Source organism: Malaclemys terrapin, chromosome 1 (genome assembly GCF_027887155.1).
Source record: "Malaclemys terrapin pileata isolate rMalTer1 chromosome 1, rMalTer1.hap1, whole genome shotgun sequence".
NCBI lineage: Eukaryota > Metazoa > Chordata > Testudines > Emydidae > Malaclemys > Malaclemys terrapin.
Genome location: NC_071505.1, coordinates 133,587,058 through 133,611,165, shown reverse-complemented (window position 1 = coordinate 133,611,165; position 24,108 = coordinate 133,587,058). Strand labels below are relative to the sequence as shown.

Genomic DNA, 24,108 nt, shown 5'->3' with positions numbered 1-24,108 from the left:
AGCATTTGAATAAATGAGAACCCCTCCTTCTCTCATCAGGAATTACTCCTTGGGACAGATTCTCAGATGGTGTAAACAGTGGCGGATTAGGGGTTTGTGGTGCCCTGGGCCAAAGGAATTGGGGACCCCTCCCCACCCCTTCCACCTGCAATCCTCCCCCCACCAGTGGCAGATTAATCACTGGGCCAACAGGCCAGTGCCCAGGGGCCCCGGCCATTTGGGGGTCCTTGAAAATGTGTGCCCCCGTGCCCAGATCTGCTTGACCCGGTGCTCCTGCTGGGGAGCAGTGGAAGCCCCCACATCCTGATCCCACTCTCTGCAGTAGTGCTGGGGAGGGATGCGGATGGTGTGGGGGGGCCTACAAACTTGCTTTGGCCCAGGGCCCAACAAACCCCATATCCACCACTGCCCACTGCCCCCAGCACTCCTGCGGGGAGTGGGGTTGGGGCATGGGGACTTCCCCTGTTCTCCGGCAGGAGCGCTGGGTGGGTGGGGGGAGTGGGGCAAGCCCCTGTGCCCTGACCCTGCTCCTTGGCAAGAGCACTGGATGAGTGGGCGGAGCAGGTCTGGGTGTGGGGGCGCCCATTTTTCGGGGACCCCCCAATTGGCCAGGGTCCCTGGGCACAAGCCCCATTGGCCCAGTCGCTAATCCACCACTGGGTGTAAATTATCATTGCTCCAGTGGCTGAGAATCTGCTCCCTTAGTTCTTCAGGAAAATTCCTTTAGAGAACGATCAAACCTCCCTCAAGGGGGTGGGTGCAGGAACACTGAAATGTTCCCCCACTCCTCCTCTCACTCCTAACAATATATTTAATGAGGCAATTTAATGTACATTAACTGGCTTCTTATTCAGAAAAATACCTATCCAAATGAATAAGACATAATAACCATTCCTCTAACACAGTCCTTAATCGGCAGGGTACCAAATATCTTAAATAGCAACAGTTTGTACTTATTTGCCTTCTTAAAAATTTCTTTTTATGTATTTTTCAAATGCTATGCTTTTCCAGAAACAGGCAATCATTTTCTTTTTCATATGGCATCCGTATGTCTCTGCATTCTGTGGGGCCTTTGTGAACTTTTGCTTTAGGGAAAGAACTTAAAACTCCAAACACCCAAAAATAAATTAGTCACACGGAGAAATAATACTTCTTGAGTGTCTGTGGCTGCTGACTAACTTTTAAAGAGCTAAACTGAGGTTTACCTGGAAACTTACAAAGGCCTGTGATAGGGATTAATAATGGAATTGATTATGCTACCTTAATGTTAAAGTTAATTACCAGTTATTGGTAATACAGTTTCTTATAGGTTAGAATCTTTAGATCTTATTTTTGGATTTACAGTATAATTTAAATAGTGGCACTCTTTTTATTAGAGCATACAAACCAATCTCTTGCATATCAACCTTCATTATAAAAGATAATGCATTTTACAACTTTTCAAATGCTACACAACTCTATGCAAGGCAATCATTTGACCCAATATTGAAATTCACCCAGCTCTGGAGTGGAACCCAGCTGCTGTGTAAGGGTCTAATCCAATGGCCAGTGAAGTCAATGGAAAGATTCCCACTGTCGATAGTGGGACCTAACTCTGCAAAATACACATTAAACAGCAGTTTAGGGCAGGAAGTAAAGAAAAATTTATCCAGTTGAAACTACAGGGCAACTTTTTAGACAACGTGTGACATACATGGCATTGCTCTGTATTTCTGAATACTGTGTTCGCCAGATTATTGGGATGTTTACTGTATTGGTTTAATCCAATAGGGATCTGTATGGAAAAAACAAGCAGGAAGTGAAACAATGGCTCAAGATAAAATACTAGGGGGTTAGGAGACAATGCTGGATAGAAAAAGCCTGGACACCAGAACATCAGAGGGACTATGTCAGTTTAAAAAGAGACTCTCTCTGCAAGGGTGGGAGTGGGGTGCTGTTTAATAGTTGTTGAGGAGCTCTTCAGGGAGGAATCAGCCTGTGACAGCAGCATCCATTGGGGTGTCTGAAGAAACTAGGCCTGCGTAGATTATCATCAGGGATGGTAAGCCTCTAGGTACGATAGATGTGCTTGTAGACTTTTTATTGCTTTAAAATCCTTTTTTTCTTATTGGGTAAATACTTTGGTTTGAGATGTCTGTCTGGTCACTATATTCACCTCTGGCCACAGATTCCCAAACGGAAGGTCGGCAGGTAATGAACCCAGTTGGACTTGCTGGGTGAGCACAGTAGATACACAGGGCACTGTAGGGCTCAGTCTAAGAGTGCGAGAATGGTAGAATCCCACCCCAGGATAGGTAAAGTCATGAGACCTGTCACCTGAAGAGGTTCACTCAGAGAGACCAGGACAGAGGTACTCTGAAAGAATGATACCATAGAAATTGTTCAAGAAGGAATTTGGCCAGGACATTGAGTCTAGTGCTGCTGTGAAAAGTTCCAGGGGATCTTTTATGATCACAAATGGTCAGGACTTGATTTTTAAACCCATGTAAAAGATGGCACCTCCACTAGCAAAGTGGGCTATTGGTTCAGTAGTTATTCCGAAGGCAGGGCCGGCTCCAGGCACCAGCGCAGGAAGCAGGTGCTTGGGGCGGCCAATGGAAAAGGGCAGCATGTCCGGATCTTTGGCGGGAATTCGGTGGCGGGTCCTTCAGTCCCTCTTGGAGGGAAGGACCGGCCGCTGAATTGCCGCCAAAGAATGAAGCGGCGTGGTAGAGCCATTCGCGGCTCTATCTTTTTTTCTTCTTCGCCGCAAAAAAGCTGGAGCCAGCCCTGTCCGAAGGAATAATACCACTTCGTGAATATCACCAGCACCACTTAGTGCAGTTTGTGGGTGCGTCTTCGTCTCCCATCCAAGTAGTCAGCCAGCCTGATCTTGCAATCTAACGAGATCACTGGGTGAGGTAGTAAGTGAAATGATGCTTTATCTTATATTTCTCTGTAGACTGTCATTTTGGGGGCTTTCTTTTGTTCTCACACTGGCTGAAATCAATGAAGTTACCCTGGTGTAAAAACTAGTGGGAGAGCAGAATTAGGCCTTCCATATCTATAATAAAGAGACACAGTCACCTTCAAGAGAAACTGTTCTTTCTCATTTTTGATTTGCTGCTCCATTTCCTCATAGAGATGTTGAATTTCTTCATCATAAGCAGCAATTTTCCTAATAAGAGATAAAAGCACACTGAGTGGGTCTTTGTAGCATTATTTCAAGTAAAAGGCTCACAATCTACCAGCTTAGCATCACATTTCTGTTTTAGCACAAGACTCAAGGGAATGATCCCAAGAGCCGAAAAAAGTATTTACATACAGCAGGGTCACAGATAAAAACCAAATTGTTTCCCATGGGGGAGAGCAGTAACTGCACTAAAGCTAATAAGGCTGTTTATTTGATATTTTAAAATTGCCGGCACAATATATGATGGCTGTTTATCAGGCACTCTTAATAATTGTGGAACCTACAGCCTAAGGAAGGGAGAGCCTAGACGTGACACTAATAACAATGAAAATACTGGAAACAATGTTTCTAAATTAGAGTTGGTCAAGTAGGAATGAAAGTGATTTGTGAGTATTTTCAAGTTGCAGCTTTGCTCTACTGTTATTTATAAGACTGCATTATTCATGAGTATTCCTACAACTAATGATTTATTTCTGAAACCACTAATGCATCCCAAAAGTTTCAGCACAAAGAATGACTTGTCTGAAAGTTCATATGCTACTATGTCTTTATGTGTCTTTCTCTATTTTGACACTTGTGTGGAAGCAGGAATTGTCTATTGAGGAAAGGAACGGGTTAATTTGAAATTCAGCTTGGTCCAGAGATAAAGAGAAAGTTAATCTGCATTCAAGGTCAAGAATCAATGCAGACCAGGCTAAGTACAAAGAAAAACTGCTTTCGGCCCCAGCTGACTGTGAAAAAATATAGACATAGTCAAACCAAAGGCAATACAAGTTACAGTGCTGAGATTACATTTGCAAAGCTTAACTGTCCAGTGAGATCCAACAGTCTGCCTTTGCGACCCTGGAGCTGGCGTGGTTTGGGGAAGCTGAAGAAGCCACAGGCAGCCGGCCTGGACTGGAATCACTGAAAAGACTCCCCAGGAGACCTCAGGGTGTAAAAGAACTGCCCTCCCAAGACAGGAAGCAAGATGGAGATTGCACAGCACCTTCTCTGAACGTTATACACAGATGTGGCCAGTCTAGACGTACGTGTGTGAGTATGAAAGTGTGCCTACTCTCAGCCGCAGTAAGTCTGAGAACCGGAGAGGGATTTAGCATTCCTCTTTCCACCCCGGCTGACCGGGAAGGGTGTCAGGTGGATCTACCCCAGTCGTAGCAGGACTGGGCAATAGAGAAGTTGGAGAAAAGGGAAGAGTTGTGTACTTGATAACTAGAATTGAGCAATTAAGAGCATAGATCATGAACCAGGCAGCAACTCAAACCTACGCCCAGGGCAAGTTGCAAGCCTTGAGACAGGACTTCCAGGCAGAAAAGGAAGCACTGGCTAAGCAAGTACTGGTCCTTCAGGGACTTGTCAGAATTTAACCATTTGTTTTTGCATATGCTGTAAGAGCAGTGTGTTTGCCACAAGAGAAAATTGAATAGTTAAATGCCAATGGGTCATGCGTTTTGCCCAAGTGGCAAGCCTCACGAGGGAGGACTCGGGTAGCCTTGTGAGTAAGAATGTTTAAGAGAAGAGACCAGGAAGGGTGGGGGCTAGTTGAGAAGCCCACCCTCCTATCTAAATTGGTAGTGAAAAAGCTGGTGCCCATGGAAGGGACGGTTCAGCGAGAAAAGCAGGATCGGGCCCAAGCGGGCAGGCAATAGATAGAGAGATTGGAGAACAGGTTGGAAACTTTGAGGGCATAGTGGAAGGAAAGGAGTAAGTAATTATAAGCATGGGGATTTCAAATCCCCAGGATAATAATTGAAATGGTAAAATGTGTGTAAGACAGAGTCTTTGTACCAAGGTGCAAGGCTCTCCTTTCTTCTGCTGAATAAAGCAACTCTTCCTTATCCCTGTCTGGCTGTTATTGGCTCTCAGCTAGGTGGACCCGATATTTTGGTGACAGTTACTGGCGACTCCGGTTAATGAATTTCTGTCTTATACATTTAGGTGTTAGGTGTGTGGATGGAACTGAGCCTCTCATTTGTAATTCCTCAGAGTGGAAGCCATCGCGTGCAATGAAGCTCTGAGGTCGAATTGGGATCCTTCTGTCCCGTCCCCTGTAGCGGTCAGTATTAGTAGAAATTCCTGCAATAGGATCCTATTAGGCCATAATTCCCTCTGTTCTCTGTGTAATTCTCTGTTAGAGTATCAGCAGGCAGATATGTGGGTCTCTGGTAAAACCCTCTAAGGATAGCCCTTTGAATTATATGTTAAGTAAATGGCTTTTACCCAGTGTTCAGGAAAGAATAAAGATTTGAATTTGTTTTTGGGTAACAAAATAGCAGATAAAAGATCTGGTAAAAAGAGAGAGAAGGACAGTGCTCCTGGCTCTGTGTGGTCGAACTGTCACTTTACTAGGGGTGCATGGAGATTTTGTAAGCACAAAAGAAACAGTTACACCTTGTGTAGAAATTGATGTGGCTAGTGTTGTGGAAATTGAATTGTGGAGAGGATGTGCATTTTCCCCAGAACATGTGCAGTGTATATTGTAGCAGAGGTAAAAGAAATGCAAACCTACCAATATAGGTTGTGTTGTCTCTTTCAGATCACTGGGTGTTTGAAAGCAGGAGTTAGAAGTAAAAGGCAATCAAAGTCTGGGAAAGTTAATTGTGTCCCTTTTTACATAAGAATTTTTAAGCTGTGGATAGCTTTGGATCTGGAAGCAAGCCAGAAAGCATCTGTATTAATGCAATTTTTTAACTAATAAGGTAGAAGCCACTGAAACCTGGGCTGCCTATGAAACAAATACAAGGAAATATGGGGTAATTCCTCTGTTTTGTCTAAAATCAACAAGAGTATGTGTGTATATAAAGGAAATATTTTAAGCAATGACTGACTACCCAGAAGGGGTAGACCTCTGTTCTTTTGTCTTTCAGATCATCAGAGAAAACGGATGCCAGCTGAACAGCATTCAATGTACCATGCATTTACTGGTACAATAGGAACTATTTTTGTGTTCTTTGTCCTGTCTTGTGGTGTTTGTCTTGTGGCCAGAATTGTTGGGTTTAATATTTTCATAAGACAGTCTAGTTCAAAATTAAATAGAAGGGTTAAATCAAAAAGCAGATACTTGTTTTTATTCAACTTGGAATACAAAAAGTGTTTGGATAAATCAGGAAAATGTGATATACTAAAGTCTAATACAGTTGCTTAAGTAAGAAAAAGAAACTTCATTGGCCAGATTTTTTTTTAATTGAAAAAATTGTTGTTAAAATTTGCATGCCAACAGTCTTTGGAAGCAAGGACATGGAAGGTTAACCCACTCCCCATATTGCCCATGGGATCCTTCTGGCTACTTCAGATTTCTAGCCAGAGGGCTGGGGAGGGAGGAAAGCTATTGGACACCTGAGGTTGTACCGAGTGGACTCCTCAAAAGTGGGTGTGCTTGTCCTGGTTTGTTGCTCCAAAGCTCTGTAATAAAGTTATTTTACTGGAAGGGTGTACATGGCATACATTGAATAATAAGACTAATGTACTGTATAATGGCAATGTGTATGTGTTCATTGTTGGGAAAAGGTGTATGAGTGAAAAGTGGAAGTTTCCTTTGTAGGTTAAAAGAAGCCAAGAAGGGGAGAAGGAAAAAGAACAGAACGAGTTAACTGAGGAAAAATAGCTAGCAAGCTCAGTCCAAAGATAAGATGCTGGCACCATCCAAGGACACTGCCCACAGCTAAGACTTGGCTGATAGCCAAGAAAAGGGGGGCCTGAATGTGCCCAAGCAACTATGAGATCTGCAAAACACTGCCAGGCATTAATGAAATGTGTTAGGTTTCTTTTCTCACAGATAAAAGAAGTGCTACCCAAAGACCCTAGCAGCCCTGCCATTCATTGAAACAAGGAGACTGAGTCTATGTAAAGTCCATCAACGAAAGACTGCTTTGGCTCCACACTGGAAAGGCCCTTTCCAAGTCCTGTTAACCACCACCACCACCACTGTGAAGTGCCAAGGACTACCTGCCTGGACCCATGCTTCTCACTGTAAAAAGACCCCTCCACCTCGGGAGGACTCTCCGACTGATGATAAGCCTATTTCTCCTTCTAGCTCTGCTGTGTCTTCTGGACAGCAGGAAAAAGAAAGAAAGAAAAAAAAAAAAGACAAGGTGAAGTGCTAGTAACCTCTCCCTTGTCCACTGACAGACCTACTGTGCCTCTGGATTTTTCTAGAAGAAGCAAAACCATTACAGGGTGATGTGCTAGTAACCTCTCCCCTGTATGATGCTAAACCACACTGTTTCAGGAAAAGAGAAGAAGGAACACTTGCTTCACTGAAACCACAAAGTCCAGGGATTCCTGACTACAAGAGACATTAAGAACTGACCCTGGTGAAGAAACAAAGAATTATACACTGGCAGGAAGAAACTTGTGGGACCCATGCTTGGGAACGTGGTATTGAATAGATTTTGGGGTTTATTCTACAGGCTGCGCCCTGTGTTTTGGATAAGTCCTTCAGCATGTATTGCCCTCCCTAATTGGATTTTAAATGATAAGTACCAAAGGCACCTTGTTGCCATTGCCCATGCCATCTCCTCCATTACACTATTACCCCTGTAACACATCCAAATACAGACAATGCCATATATTTGATAAAACCAATGACTAAGGCCTTCACACTTTAGTGATTTATTTAAATATTGTTTGAAAAAAAAATATTTTTAAGGTTCAGGATATCCCATATAAGCGAACAATTGAATGGATCAGTGGAGATAAAAGTATATGATATCACTACCAGTGAACCCCAAGAATTTATAATTGCTCACAGGGGGCTGCCATTAGATTAGCACAACAGAGGGCTTGGGTTATTTCCTCTAGAAAGAAGAGAGACTTGACCGGATCCCTTTGGGATGGGGCCAATAATGCAGCAGCAGTTTGGAATATTTTTAAGAACCAAGAACATGATGAGAAATTGGGGCAACTAGAGAAGGCCATTGGCCTTGTTTCTGGAGCACAACTAACCCAGGTACAGGCTGGAGTTGATGAGTTACATGTTATTTCCGCCCTTAGTTCAATGACCCAGAAGTTGCTGACAGAGATGGTATTGAATATCACTGAGGCTGGGAAGGCATTGCAGTGGGATCTAGCATGCTCAGAGATCCAGGATTTCTTGAATGACCAGCTAATGGCCATTCGGAATGATCTAGAGCACCAGGCTTGGCCCACTGCCCTTACAGACACATCAGGAGTACCATCTGATCTGTGGCCATGGAGACATACTTGGAAACTTTCTGGGTGGAAGTGTGGACGTTCTCAGTGCTCCTTCCAAGCATATGGACCGGTTCAGGGGGTGTGGGCTCCCACATACCGAATCCTGCCGGGTCCATGGGGAGGATGCATGTGGGATTGGGTAATTCACCGAGACATCTGGGAAATTAGACCTCCTGGTATGCCCAATCGATTTTTAGTCAGTGCTCCTGGGATTACATCTGACATTTGGATGGGGTTAGGGAGTCAATGGACATTTTGGCCGTTACAACCCCCACAGCTTCAGTGTATCCGTAAACTGAAGCCAGGAGAAGTTGTTACTCTTCATGACTACGTTTGCTGGGAGGGTAGGGGACAAGGAACTACCCTGACAGGACACTTATTTTTTAAGCTAATGATAGCTGTGTGTATGTTAAAGCCACCACATTGCAAGACATACATTTTAATCTCATTACCACTGCAGGCAATCATATTATTTACTGGCCTGCAGATAGAATTTTGCAAGTAGTCCTTAGGTTCCAGATACCCTTTAATTGGACTAGTTTAGTACCTGATCGATTTCAAAATTTGCTTTCACTGTTACCAGAGGTTCAGAAAATCTCTGAAGTACAAGGGCAAATTCACATGCTTCAAAATATGTATCAAGTTAAAAAGTATGCCTTTCAGACAGCTTATAGAGTATCCACCTTATGTACTAAGTATGATGTATTGTGTTATATGACTAAGATTGTACAACAACCCCATCATATTATCGCTATGGGAATGTTATTGCTTGTGTTGTGCAGGAGTATGTTATTGTTGTTGTAAAGGACGTAATAATAGTAATACCTTTCATGTCCATGCTCATCATGCATTGTCATTACATCCAATCAAAACCCCTAAGGTTGAAGCATCTGATGTAGAATCTGAATTCCGAGATTTAATGCAAATAGAGATTTGAAAATGTTTGTTGTACTAGTAGTACAAAAGGGGGAGTTGTGGAAGCAGAGAAAGAACTGACAGGAAGGGGATGCAATACATGACAGTTCGTTAGCAAGAGTCAGGCTAACTGTAACCCTGATAACACGAGATTTGTAGAAGCGAGGATTGTGTGAGGCGGGTGAGAAAGAACTGTGTAAGAAGTCATTATGACCTGGTATAGATAAGGTGTAGAAGACCTTGTGTAGATAAGGTATAGAAAATATTGTATGTTGGCAAGAGTCAAAACAAGTGAGGAAATGAGATATCAAGATGGCCTATGTATAAACAAAATGCAACTGTTGCTCATTATTGTCTGTAACAAAAGGTATAAATGCTTGCTGTAATTGTTTACCTGTTGAGAGACCTGCTTAGCTCTCTCCCTCTGTGCAATTGTGAGAGTTAATAAAGCATCTGACTTGCTATACCTAAACAAATAGTGAGAACTCTGTTTTTCTCCGACACTTGTTACACACTTGTTTAAAGTTTTAGTCACCCCGTCAGGGAGCAGATTAAGAGCACTTTGCACAAGTGCACACGACTACACAAAGAACAAGGGATTGAATAATCAAGCCCACTTTTTTTGGATTGAGATTGAAACAGATGGATTAGGAATCTAACAAGATTGAGACGGAAACAGCTGCGGTTTGGCACCTGGCCTGGACAGAGCTTGCATGGAGAATTAGAGAGACTTTGCTAGCTTTTGGCTGGGTGGGGCGGGAATAAAAATATATTTTTCTGAAATGATCAGCAATTGAAAAGTCATTTCTCAGCACATTCAGAGGATTTTTAGTAGAGACTCTGTGACATCACTGAACATTCTCCCCACGTGGTCTGGCGAGGATGGAGACAGGTTGTTACTCAGGCAATTTGCAGAGTGTAACTGCCCAGAAATCCTCAAAAGTCTTCAAATCAGGAACAGGAGGAAAAATAGGGGGTACAGAAAAAAATCACTGTATGATTTGGGAATTCCCCTGTGAGTTTTCCTATATTCTGCAAATTCTCCTCTGAGTTACACCATAGCAAATCAGGAATAACGCCAGTCAAGCTAACTGATATAAGAATCAGGTCATTTTTTCCCCTCCAAATGTTCACAATGCCTGTCATTTATAACTTGCATTTTTCGTCCCCAACTAGAAAGGTCAGTGTGTAGTCTCAGAATTGACTCTAGTGATAAATGAATGTTGCACTATATTGACACAAGAAAACAAAATTCCTTAGGGCTGATTGTCCACTGCCTTGCACTTTGCATGGTCATTTACATCTATGCAAAATGAGTTCAAGCTGTGTGTTAAATGCAGACCCCCTATGGAGGCTGCTAATCCCCATCCTCCCTCATGATGCAAGTAAACAGTGAAGGAAAATAAAGGGACATTTTATGCTTCCTTACTTCCCTGCATAGGTGCACAGTCAGATTTACATTCTGGCCCAAAATATCTAAGGCACTCTATTCTAAGAAAACTATAATCCATAGAGCAAATTCAGAGCTTCCTTGAGTGGGTGGAATTCCATGAAACCATACAAGACTTGATAATCATTTAACAAGATAGCACATGAATGCCAAGATCACATCTTAATTTGTTAGTCTCTAAGGTGCCACAAGTACTCCTGTTCTTCTTTTTGCGGATACAGACTAACACGGCTGTTACTCTGAAAGATCAATCTGTAAACCCTGTATTTGCCCAATAATATGTCACATTGAGCAGGGTTAGGCTGGTTATATAATGAAAGACCCTATTACGGTGTATATAAAGAACACAGTAGTCAATGTTGCCATGAGAACCATAACTGAATTTTCTTGCTTGTGCAGGTTAAAAGGAACAACTTGAATATTGAATTCATACACTATTGTTTTTAGCACTGGATTTTCTCTAACTTGTGTTTGCAAGGGCAGAACAGGGCTATAATCTGAACATGACATTTGAGAGACATTTTAATATCATGTTTGTTTGTTGTCTGCTTTAGCATATTACCAGGGGATGACATCTGCAGGCTAAACACACCCAAAGTTTTAATTAGTGGTTTAGTCTCCATTCTTAAAGCTGGTCAAATAATAATAATAAGATAATTTATCATCATTATTTAAAGCATAACTTAATCATGAATAATTTATCCCACAAGCAGTGGGGAAAATTCATCAGATAAATTATTTGCTAGATATTTGTCAACCATCTGCAGAGGTGGTAGAGTAATGGAAAGAAATTATAACAAAGTAATTCATTTAGTAAAAAAAAAAAGCCAAAATTCATCATCAAACAAACAACAGCAACAAAAACCCCTATTCACCCTGAATAATTTGACCAGCTTTAACTGTTATATAATTCCAACGCTAGTGCTGTAGTGCTGCTTTGTCTTTACAAGAATCCTGTGGATAAATGTTTTTGTTTTGTTTTTTGTTATAACACATTTACCAAACTAGACCATAACTCTGGTTAGAATAGCTAAGGTGACATGTTCCGGTTATTATGTTCTGGTAGTGAGGTTAATGCATACATGGGATGGTTTCATTTCTGCCTATTATTTTAGATGCAGTATTTGAATTTTGTCCACCATTGTTCACACAGACATTTGGTCAGCACAGCCGTTACTTCAAATGAAAATTGGTTAGTGTGTTGGGTACTTTATGGGCTGATCCTACAAGGTCCCAAATGTCCTCAACCTTCTTTGAAGTCAGCTTCTGCTACTGACTTGCTTTTGTAACCTTAGGAAAAATCACTTCACCTTTCTGGGTGGCATTCATAAGATGACTATGTCCAATATTTAGCAACCATTGCCATTCACAAAACCCCCACTCATCTGCCACCTAACCCGGTAGGTGCCTATGTTTCCAAATGTAAAGTCCCCCAAGGTGCTTAAATTTCAGCAGTTGGGCACATGCACAGTCCTAAGTAGAGGGGTGTGCCTATATCCTAACACCACCTCCCCAGATATGGGCTATAGGGAGTTCTGGGGAAGGTCTGTCTTAATGTCTCCTGTTGAAGTGGTACCGCTGTGTATAAATAATTAGATATTCCTTGGGCCAGAGAAAGAGTGAGAATGACTCTCTAGCTCAGTGAGTAGGGCACAATCATAGGACGTGAGAGATCCAAGATTGGCGATCCCAGTTTCACATCAGGCACATGGTGGAACTGAACCTGGGTCTCCCACACTGAACCCTAACCACTGGGTTAAAGATTATAATGTGGGGAAGGAGGGACTACATCTTCTTCTGCCTCCTCCTCAGTTTTTCCTTGAACAACTGCTGACTTGACTCAGGGCTTGTCTACACTACCGCGCGGGGTCAATCTAAGATACGCAACTTCAGCTACATGAATAGCATAGCTGAAATCGAAGTACTTAGATCTACTTACTGCCGTGTCTTCACTGCAGTAAGTCGACAGCTGACGCTCTCCCGTCATCTCTGCTTGCATTTCTCATTCTGGTGGAGTACCGGAGTCGACGGGAGAGCGCTCAGCAATATACTAGACGCAATAAATTGACCCCTGCTGGATTGATTGCTGTCTGCTGATCTGGTGGGTAGTGTAGACAAGCCCTTAGACACTTAACTCCAGGAGAGGGTTCACAGCTGTGAATCCCAAGTGAAGGGAGGTGCCTCCTTCTGGCCTGAAGTTAGATGCAAGGGACAATAGTGGGGGTGCTGAGAGCCATTGAACTAAACTGTAAACCCTGTATATGATGGAAACCACTTCAAGCTAGGGGGTACAGCAGCACCCCCAGCATTCCAAGTTCCAGCACCTATGATTAGATGCCTAACTCCTTTTGTGGGGGTGAGATCTAGGCCACTTCCCTGTACTCAGCATTTCTGTTGGCTAGCATAGGCATTAGGCAGCTCAGCATGCTAGCTTTTCTGAACCTCTCTTTTAGTTGCCTAATGCTCTGGGAATCTAACTCGGGGTTGTGAATTCCACCAAGCAGCAGAGCACTAAATGTCCTCTGTGAATCCTACCCTGAATGCTCATGTTTCTCCTCCCACCCTTTGTTTGTCTGTCTTGTCTGTCTAGACTGTAAGCTCTTTGGAACAGAGAATGGTCCAAACATTATGTGTTTGTACACATTCACAAGCACAATGGAGGGCCCAGTCTCAGCTGAGGTGCTACTGCCCAATCTAGGTGCTACTGTAATACAAATAAATAATATCAAATGTTGATATTTGCGTTAAAGCACAGTACCAACTTTGTGCACAACACTATGGAGGCTGTGAAAGCCTGGACTCCAGTCAAGTTTATAAACCCTGAAGGAACTCCTGAAGAGATTATAAAAGGCACCAAAAATTCCATAGAGATTATGAACTCTTCAAGGACCTATCAATAACACAAATATATTATGTCTTTTCAAGCCAGCAAGATATAAGTACATCAATAGCTAAAGGGATAACCCCCTCAAAACATCATTGTATTGTCCAAAACATCACTGTATGATTTAAAAATAATTATTACCACCAAGTATTTGGAAGCCAGAAATTCTAAATTAAGATAACATTTAAAAGAAAAATGTTGGAAAGTAAGTTAGTTAACAAACACTGGGAATATAGAACATCAAATACTGTGTAAACGCCAAAAGCATGAGTTTTGGATTTGACCCGCTTGTTTCATGTGTTTGGCTATTACTCCAGGTGGCTATCCCAGGTGTGTGGCTACCAGCCCAGATATCTCTTTGAGTGGAGATGACATACATATAATATTTGGTTTAATATATTCTTGTGGGGTAAATCTTTTCTAGTATTGTATAAATAAAAAAAAAAATACATAAAGAGCAGGAGGTCAGACTAGATGATTATAATGGTCTCCTCTGGTCTTGAAATCTATGAAATGCACATCACACATTCATTAGGGAGAAACTCCAATGGAAAAAACATTTTGGGTTACAATGCTACCAATCTGATTTATTTTCTTTACGGTAATTCAGTTTTCCTAAGCCATCTGTCTTCAGACTGTGATGGTATTTAGTTTGGAAAGACTAACAGGACTTGCTCTGTGTGTGCTCATTTGAAAAGTCAGTCCAAAACAGTTTATTTTCTGTTCAGAAACCTTTCATGGAGTTGTCTGATTAAGTGATAACCCTAATAGAATGTGAGTTTGTGCTCCAGTAATGATCTAGAAGTGATGACAGAAAAATATTGAGGCAAACCATTATCATTTATCTAAAACCAACAGCTAGCAAATACAGAAAGGTTCAATTTAGATGAAACTATAGACATTTAGTGGAGCAAAATCTCTCATTCTGGTTATATTTGGCATGATTGGTTGAAAAACAGACGTGATAAATCTGTATGTTTCTATGGTTCATTTCTTCAGAGGACATCAATACTAAGATCTGGAACTATGTCAATATTAGCCAATCAAATCACATATGCAAATGTCTTCTTCTTAATTTGCTCCTTAGAGACCAGTAATAGTTTTTTTCCCCAAGGACCACAAACTTTGTTTACTGTTTAAAGGGTTAGAGTATTTTTTTTTAAAAAACATGCTATGTGTAAGAAATTCATGATTAGATCAGATCTACTTTTGCGCCAATAAATACTAATATGCATCTAAACACAAGCCATATGGATGAATGCAGTTCTCAGTGAAATCAATGAGGTTGCACAGGTGCACAAGTAGAAGTTGTCCCAATATGGGCTCATTACACTAAGTGAACATAAAAATCACATAGAAAAACCTACATTCAAAAAGATAAGTTGGAAAAGTCAGGGAATACTAAAGTTAACATTGCCTGTGGATCCTTAACTCTGCCCCGTGGTACATATACAGTATGATACAGTCTTTAACTACATGATCACACAGTATTTTTTCTTCAGGATCCCTGCCCCGTTCAGTGCATAGATGGGATGGTGCTTAGCAATGAGGCGGGTGTTCAAAAGTTAAATTTATCCTTATTATCCAGAGTGTGGCCTCATGGCTCATACTCTGCATACCATCCAGCACCAGCACTGAATGAGGCAGGTCTCCCAGATTCAAAAGTGTATGATTGTGTAATTAAAAAGACTGTATCATAATGTATTCACACACAGAGCAGGGGGAAGGATCTGTTAGGGTAAAGGTTTTATGGGATACTTGGACATTTCCTGAACTTGAGTGCTTCATTTTGCAACCTTAAGTTTATTTTAATATATATATTTTTATGGAATTTCCTGGGAGTTGGTTTTTAAGAGAAAATAAAACAAAGAATTTCCATCATGTGCAACTATTTGCTAGACAGCAGCAGAATGATCTGTTCTGTCCTATACACTATATACGTTTTTAGATATCACATGAAATGAAGCAGGGCTCTTTTGGAACTTGGTGTCCTTCTTTACACACCATCACAGATCATAATCTGCAGCAGGGACTTGGCCAGAATTGTTCTAAGGAGGGGGCCCAGGGCTCTCCCTCCCCTGCCTCCATCAAGCCCCACACTCTCCCGCTGCACCCAGCCCCAGACACTCCCCTACTGCTACCCATACCCAGCCCCACACTCTTCCCCCCACATTGCCCTGCACCCAGCTTCAAACTCTGCTCCCTCTACCTAGCTCTGAGCTCTTCCCACCCCACACCCAGCCCCAAGCTCTTTCCCAGAGAGGTGGTCAGTCTGAAGAGCATCATCCCCACCAGGGGTCAGGCAGTTCTGGGAGCCCCAGACTCCCTTCCATCCTCCTGTGTCTCCACTTCCCCTGGAAGCACCAAAAGCTGGATCCAATCCTCTCACCCTCCTGCAGACTAGGGGGTTCCTGGTGCCCCTGCTCTGCTTCTCCTGGAGTGTCTGGCACCATAGCTGCTGGAAGGACTGCAAAGATGGGGGTCCAAGCAGGTGTATGGGGTCACAGTGCCACTCATATTCGGACCTGTTGCCCCTCTGTCCTGAGGGGGTGTGTGTGACTGGGCCAAATTTCAGTGTGTAGCATTGTGACCCAGCACATGGGGTTGTAACACCACTCAAATTTGATATGGCCTCCCCTCCATCCTGATGTGGGGGTGGCTGAGCCAAATTTGAGTAAGTGGCGTTGTGACCTGGTGCATGAAGTTGCAGTGCCATTCAAATTTGGCCTGGCCTCTCTTCTATCATGACAGAGGGGCATCTGGGCCAAATTTCCAGTTCCCATCAGTGGCCAAAGGGCAGGGAGTGGGCTGGGGCCCCCTGCCTGCATACCTTGTAGTGCCCTTGATCCAGATACACCTTCATAAAAAAAATGATATTCCACTCAATTTACTTACGTATTCACAATTCCAAAACACTGTTAAAAGATTACCTACTCAATGGAAATGTGACTGACTGAGTGAGGGAGCCCAGCTGAGAAGGAAGGAGCTGGGCTGGGACTATAAAGACAGGAAATTGGAAGCAGAAGGGGGCTGCTGGGAAAGGTTGCAGTCATTCTTTGGAAGAAGGAAGGAATGTTTGGAGGCTACAGGGACAGGCAGCTCGTAGTTGCTCCATGGGAGAGGGGAGTAAGGAGGCTGGCAAACCCAGAGAGGATGGAGTGCCAGATGGTAGGAGAGGGCTCAAGGAAAGCCAGTAAGGTCCAGGAGGGAACCTTTACTGCTGGCTTGAGAGGGTCCCTGATCCAGAACGTGAAGTGGATGGTGGGCCTGGGTTCCCCTGCCAGCTACTGAGGGAATGGCACCATAGGGCAGTGAAGGAGAAGACCGCCTGAGACTGCTGGTGTGGAGAGACACTTTGAAAGACTTTAAGTATCAGAGGGTCAGCCGTGTTAGTCTGGATCTGTAAAAAGCAACAGAGAGTCCTGTGGCACCTTTAAGACTAACAGATGTATTGGAGCATAAGCTTTCATGGGTGAATGCCCACTTCGTCGGATGCATGTAATGGAAATTTCCAGGGGCAGGTATAAATATGCAGGCAAGAATCAGTCTGGAGATAACGAGGTTAGTTCAATCAGGGAGGGTGAGGTGCTCTACTAGCAGTTGAGATGTGAACACCAAGGGAGGAGAAACTGCTTCTGTAGTTGGATAGCCATTCACAGCCTTTGTTTAATCCTGATCTGATGGTGTCAAATTTGCAAATGAACTCAAGCTCAGCAGTTTCTCTTTGGAGTCTGGTCCTGAAGATATTTTGCTGTAAGATGGCTACCTTTACATCTGCTATTGTGTGGCCAGGGAGGTTGAAATGTTCTCCTACAGGTTTTTGTATATTGCCATTCCTGATATCAGGAATATACAAAAACCTGTAGGAGAACATTTCAACCTCCCTGGCCACACAATAGCAGATGTAAAGGTAGCCATATTACAGCAAAAAAACTTCAGGACCAGACTCCAAAGAGAAACTGCTGAGCTTGAGTTCATTTGCAAATTTGACACCATCAGATCAGGATTAAACAAAGACTGTGAATGGCTAGCCAACTACAGAAGCAGTTTCTCCTCCCTTGGTGTTCACACTTCAACTGCTAGCAGAGGGCCTCACCTTCCCTGATTGAACTAACCTCGTTATCTCCAGACTGATTCTTGCCAGCATATTTATATCTGCCCCTGGAAATTTCCATTACATGCATCCGACGAAGTGGGCATTCACCCACGAAAGCTTATGCTCCAATACATCTGTTAGTCTTAAAGGTGCCACAGGACTCTCTGTTGCTTTTGAAAGACTTTGGTGTCCTGGAAGGTGGAAGCACATAGAATGACCTAGCTGGAGGGCTAAGTCATGAAGAGGCAGCAGCAGCACGTGCAGTGAGAGAGGGGCCACTGACTTAGAGAGAGAGGCAGGGAGATGGTGTGCAACTGTGGGAAGGGGCATTGACCTGGCTAGGGAAGCGTGACCAGAAAGTGCCATCCTAGCGGTGAGTGGAACATCCCATCACACACCACATTCCACTAAGGTGCAAGAGCCTGTCTCTTATTTCACTCTCTTTGTTCTTAAAAATGACTACATCATTTCTGCTCAAACTTTCCAGGAAAACACACTCTTAGGCTGGGAATAAATTTGTTAAATTTCAGCCTGAAAGGTAAAAGCTTGCCAAAGTTATAAGCATCTGAAAATTACATTCTATAATGATAACATATGTGGAACTTTAACTATGAGCATCACTATGCGCTCCACTTGTTTTATGTATGACTTTACTCTTCCAGAATTTTAATTGAGTATAAACGCTGGTCTGTGTTTTCATCATACGGGGCCAGATTCACTGGAACTTTTTGATTGCTTTGTGCTGCTCCATCATCATAAAGCAGCTGTAAATCCAATGTAACCAGCAAGTTAAACTGGGTTTACAGCTGTTTTGCATGGTGGCCAGAGTGTACCGGTGAATCTGATACATTATATTCTTGTAATCATACTTTTTTATGTTGGCTGTCTGGGAATGGCCACCATAATTGTAGCTGTAGTTTGTTAAAACCAGAATGAAATAATAGACATTTGCGAAAGAATTTCAGACAAGGCAATTAGTGAATAGGAAAGGAAGAGCTAAATTCAGCCAATTAGTTCTGTGTTACAAATAATTTGACCAGCTCTAGTGATGACTGGCTAATGTTTGCTTTAAAATATCTCTGATCAGAAGATAATCTTCAATTCCCCAGCAAGCTGATTGGTTGATGAAACCCCTGTTGGATTCTGATGGCAAGTAGAATGTAATACAGCTGAAGCACTACAAAAAGAACACAACAAACCGATGTACCAACTTTTTCAGGGCACACTCCAATTCATTCTTTTCATTATCGGCTTCTTGGAGCTGGGAGAAAACTCTGACCAGGAACTCTTCAAAATTGGAAAGTAAACGAGGTTCATCTTTTCTCAGCTGCGACCAAAGTTGTCTTATATTGCTCTCGCTGAGGGATGAAAAGAAAAGAGAATAAAGCATTTGTTAGGAGATAAGATTTTTCAGGCTGGAGTAAATTTTTGCAGCAGCCTAGTAACACAAAGAAAATTTCAGCAGCTCATTGGTCAGAACATGAGGCTTGTCATCCGTGTGGGCTATATATACAGGTCCTAATTGTGACTGGCCCTTATGCGGGCACCCAGGATGGGATGGTTGAAGGCAGATGCAGAGGGATTCTTCCCATTACTTGTCTTGGCAAAGGGTATCATTGCAATTTCCATCCCTGTGCATGGGGGAGCTCCATGCACCCCAGGGCACATCTCATCCTCCAGGGGGCAGGAAATAGAGAAGGTGGGGGCCATAAGTCTTTATTCTCTGCATAGGCCCACAGAGCAAACTGGGATACTTAGAGGAGTGGACTTCACCACCCGTGTATTCCCCAGTTCACCAGGAAGCTTGGGAGGTGGAGGGGAGGAGTGGGGAGGATTGTGTCATCTATCTATCTGCCCCTTTCCCCCATCACTACTAGTCTCTGAGCACCATATACGTAAATAAACAAAATGCCACACTTAAAAGTATGGACTCTCAAAACATGTGACTTCTTTAATGAACACACAGAACTATATTCAGTTCTCTTCAGTCATAACAATACCTGTCAAGAATGTGGGGTAGGGTAGATATTAAAATCCTGTTTTCCATGCACTGCCCTTTTAGTGCAAGAAGATTCTGTCTGCCCATTGTGGAAGTGTGTATGAGCTATTTCCAGATGTCTGTTACAGAGTAACACACTTTGCACTATCTAGGCCTGATACTCAGCTGCCTGGTACCTGCTGTATTTATTTACACCTTCATAAAGGGAATATAAATGGGGGTAAAACACCACCACTGTGATTTGGTAGCATTTTACACCCACTTTGCATAGTGCAGGGCAGTGGAGCATCAAGCCTTCTCCCTCACACATTCTTGGAGAGTTGCATTTATTCCTTCTTTGTTCTCTGCTTACCTTATTCTGAAATAAAAGTCATGCAGATGGGAATTATGTGTTTTGCTTATTAGGCTTAATTTCCAAAGCTATCTATGTATCTAAAGAAGCACATAGGCATCTAATCTGACAATTTAAATGGATTAGGCAAACTGTAAAGGCAACAAGGAAGAGAGACAGTACAGAATATCTACCTATAGGGGATTACATTGGAAAGGAATAACAAGCAACTAACAGTTACACATGAAAAACTACTAGGGTACAGTGTATTGTATTTATAATTAAAAGACACATTTGTATCCAGGGGATAATTTGGAGACTTTTGTGGGCTGAGTTAGTTCAAACTCAAGAAACGGGAGCCAGCCCATAAAAAGTATTGGATCCCTACTGAAAACCTGTACTAAAATGCCCAGGGATCAAAATTGAGCTTACATGTCAATATGGACCATGGCTCATTTTAAACATCCTCCTGAGATCAGAACACCGAGCCAGATTACAATCCTGAATGAGTCGTGAAGAACATTCACTTCTACATCCAGCCAAAGTTTGTAAGCAGAATCACACAAACACACACCTAGGGCCTGATCCTGTGAGGGGCTGAGCATCTTCAGCTACAGTGGGGGTTGAGTGCATTTAGCACCTTAAGAGAGATGTTCACCCTCTGGCAGAATCAGGCCCCTGAAGTCCTGAAGCTCAGCTTGAACTCAAGGTATTCACTGAAGAAACATATAATCCTACCAATTTAGTCTGGAGAGCTAAAATAGGACTTTGCCATAAGGTTCCCTCTATTATCCAGTCCAAAATAGCAAATTATTATGCCAAAATTGTTTCCTTTAATCTCTGATAAAGACAGATTTCATTTATATTCAGTGATATACTTAGTCCACCTGAAGAACATATGGAGTCAAATTAGACCTAATTATCTTAGGCCAATTCCGATTAATCCCTTTCCCCACTCAATTAGAAATCTCTTCCCCTAACTTAGAACAAACCAAAGACATTGGGCCAGATTCTGATCTCAGATGGACTAGTGTAAATCAGAAGTAACTTCACTGAAGTCGATCGAGTTACCCAAATAACTCAGCTATGCACTTGCCCCGTTAATTTTGGGCATCCTACTCTGAAAGTTTGGCTTCTGACCAATTTTTCATATCACTTATTAAGTGTAGGTAAGTAGCATTGTAAGAATCTGGAATCTCTCCTGTGCAGCCTCACATCATAGGATTTGCCATACCAGATCAGATCTTTTTTCCATCTAGTCTGGGATTCTCTTTCTATCTGAGGACAACACCTGGTGCTTCAAAGGAAAGTGAAAAACCTGCAGGGCAAATGGGAAGAAAATATCTCCTGCCCCTGTAAATTATCCTCTTATTCCATGAAGTATGGAATTAGATTATTTATCTGTGATGCTGCTTATATGACCACTATTACTATAGCATCTGAACACCTCACAAACATTGACGATATTGATCCTCACGACACCGCTTTGAAGGGGGGAAGTCTGATTATTCCCTGAAGGCACTGAAAGCCTCAGGGCTGGAGGCACAAGACTCTTAGGCCTGGTGATGCTGAGCATTGCCATGCCTAACGTCTAGGTGCCGAGAAAATCACTGAGATTCACAAAGCCTCAGTTAGGTGCCTTGGTTCCCTATACAATGAATGGGGAGAGATAGACACCTCAGAATGGGATTCACTGAAGTCAGCATAGAATCATAGAATATCAGGGTTGGAAGGGACCTCAGGAGGTCATCTAGTCCAACCCCCTGCTCAAAGCAAGACCAACCCCAACTAAATCATCCCAGCCAGGGCTTTGTCAAGCCGGGCCTTAAAAACCTCTAAGGAAGGAGATTCCACCACCTCCCTAGTTAACCCATTCCAGTGCTTCACTACCCTCCTAGTGAAATAGTGTTTCCTGGTATCCAACCTAGACCTTCTCCACTTCAACTTGAGACCATTGCTCCTTGTTCTGTCATCTGCCACCACTGAGAACAGACTAGCTCCATCCTCTTTGGAACCCCCCTTTGGGTAGTTGAAAGCAGCTATCAAATCCCCCCTCACTCTTCTTTTCTGCAGACTAAATAACCCCAGTTCCCTCAGCCTCTCCTCATAAGTCATGTGCCCCAGCCCCCTGATCATTTTCATTGCCCTCTGCTGGACTCTCTCCAATTTGTCCATATCCTTTCTGTAGTGGAGGGGTGGGTCCCAAACTGGATGCAATATTCCAGATGTGACCTCACGATTGCCAAATAGAGGGGAATAATCACTTCCCTCGATCTGCTGGCAATGCTCCTACTAATGCATGGTTGGTGGCTCCAAGCCTAAAATAGCTAATGGCAGACGGCAAGCTGAGGGGTGTGTGCTAAGCCCTTCTTAGCTAAGCCCTGCTTATCAAATTGATAAAACTAAACTGTAATAAGTCACTGGTACTAGATGGTATTCACCCAAGAGTTCTGAAGGAACTCAAATGTGAAATTGCAGAACTACTAACTGTGGCTTGTAACTTATCATTTAAATCAGCTTCTTTATCAGATGACTGGAGGATAGCTAATGTGATGGATGCCAATTTTTAAAAAGGGCTCCAGAGGTGATCCCGGCAATTACAGGCTGGTAAGCCTGACTTCATTACTGGGGAAACTGGTTGAAACTATAGTAAAGAACAAAATTGTCAGACACATAGATCAACATAATTTGTTGGGGAAGAGTCAACATGTTCTTTGTTTTCTACTAGAATTCTTTGAGGGGGTCAACAAGCATTTGGACAAGGGGGATCCAGTGGATATAGTGTACTTAGATTTTCAGAAAGCCTTTGACAAGGTCCCTCAACAAAGGCTCTTAAGCAAAGTAAGCTCTCATGAGATAAGAGGGAAGGTCCTCTCATGGATCAATAACTGATTAAAAGATAGGAAACAAAGGGTAGGAATAAATGGGCAGTTTTCAGAATGGAGGGAGGTAAATAGTGGTGTCCGTCCCAGAGGTCTGTAGTGGGACCAGTACTGTTCAACATATTCATAAATGATCTTGGAAAACAGGGTAAACAGTGAGATGGCAAAATTTGCAGCTGATTCCCCGCTATCTGAGGAGGAGAATGGATCTGAAGAGAGACCTGCCACTTCTCAGATGAGTGCTCCAACCATTAGGCTATGAGTTCTCCCTTGGGCTCTCCTGTTGAAGCTGCTCCACTGTGGGTAAATGATCAGACTCATTGGCCCAGAAGAGAGAGCGCGAGCAGGCATGAGAATGAATCGGTAGCCCAGTGGTTAGAGCATTCACCTGAGAGGTGGAAGATCCAGCGCCCCTGCTTCAGTGACACTTTTACATTGTTTATATACAGTGGAACAACTTCATCTGGAGAGACTGAGCAAGGTCCACATCAGAATACCCTACAGTCAGTGGTTACGACACTCATGTGACCTGAGAAGTAGCAGATTCTGGTGCAAATCCCTCCCCCTTCAGGTGGAGGGGGGACTTGAACCCGTATTCTCCCACATCCCAGTTGAGTACGCTAACCACTGGGCTAAAAGTCATGAGGGAGGACCTCCCCCACCTGCCCCCCCAATTCCAGCCATTTTGTGTAAGCCCACCTAGAGGCAAAGTCTGAGTGCACTTACCAGATCGGGTTGCACAGGCAAGTTAGACAGAGGAACACCTATCTTCCCCCTGTTCATGCATCACGCTGGGGCGTAGGCATCCAGACACACTGGCTGCAGTGTGCATGTGCAGGGGCAGGAACACAGGCACAGATGAAACTTTTACTGAAAAACGTATGCAGAGTGAGTTTAGGTGCCTACAGTGTTTGGGGCAGCTGAGCAGGGGTTTTGTGAATTCCAGTGGGGCCTGATTCTGGGATGCAGGTGCCTAAAATGGTAGTTAGGCACCTATGTCCTTTTGTGACTCTAGCCCGAAGGGATTTGCCCAGGTCACACAGGACGTTTATGGCAGAGCAAGGAATCCCAAGTTCCAGGCTCGTGTCCCAGGGGACCATCCTCGGTCATCCCTATTATCTTACCTTTCATAGCTACAAATGTTAACTGCGTTACAAGCACTGGCTCCTATATCTTCTGACCCTCC

The 24,108-nt window shown here is 43.1% G+C and overlaps 1 protein-coding gene and 1 long non-coding RNA gene across 4 annotated transcripts in view; one reads left to right on the top strand and one right to left on the bottom strand.

Moving 5' to 3' along the window:
• The window catches only part of CRACR2A (calcium release activated channel regulator 2A), a 114,546-nt gene that overhangs the window by 46,773 nt on the left and 43,665 nt on the right, over window positions 1-24,108 (bottom strand). For all 3 annotated transcript variants that reach the window (XM_054039459.1, XM_054039467.1, XM_054039449.1), the window contains exons 5-6: window positions 18,922-19,068; window positions 3,067-3,157 (exon numbers count right to left, since the gene is read on the bottom strand). In XM_054039459.1, the coding sequence (XP_053895434.1) occupies window positions 3,067-3,157; window positions 18,922-19,068 (238 nt within the window). The remainder of the gene's footprint in view (window positions 1-3,066; window positions 3,158-18,921; window positions 19,069-24,108) is intronic.
• LOC128843019 (uncharacterized) lies at window positions 4,214-9,304 on the top strand. The gene is made up of 2 exons (XR_008446161.1): window positions 4,214-5,228; window positions 5,709-9,304. It is a non-coding gene; the product is annotated as an uncharacterized LOC128843019 (long non-coding RNA).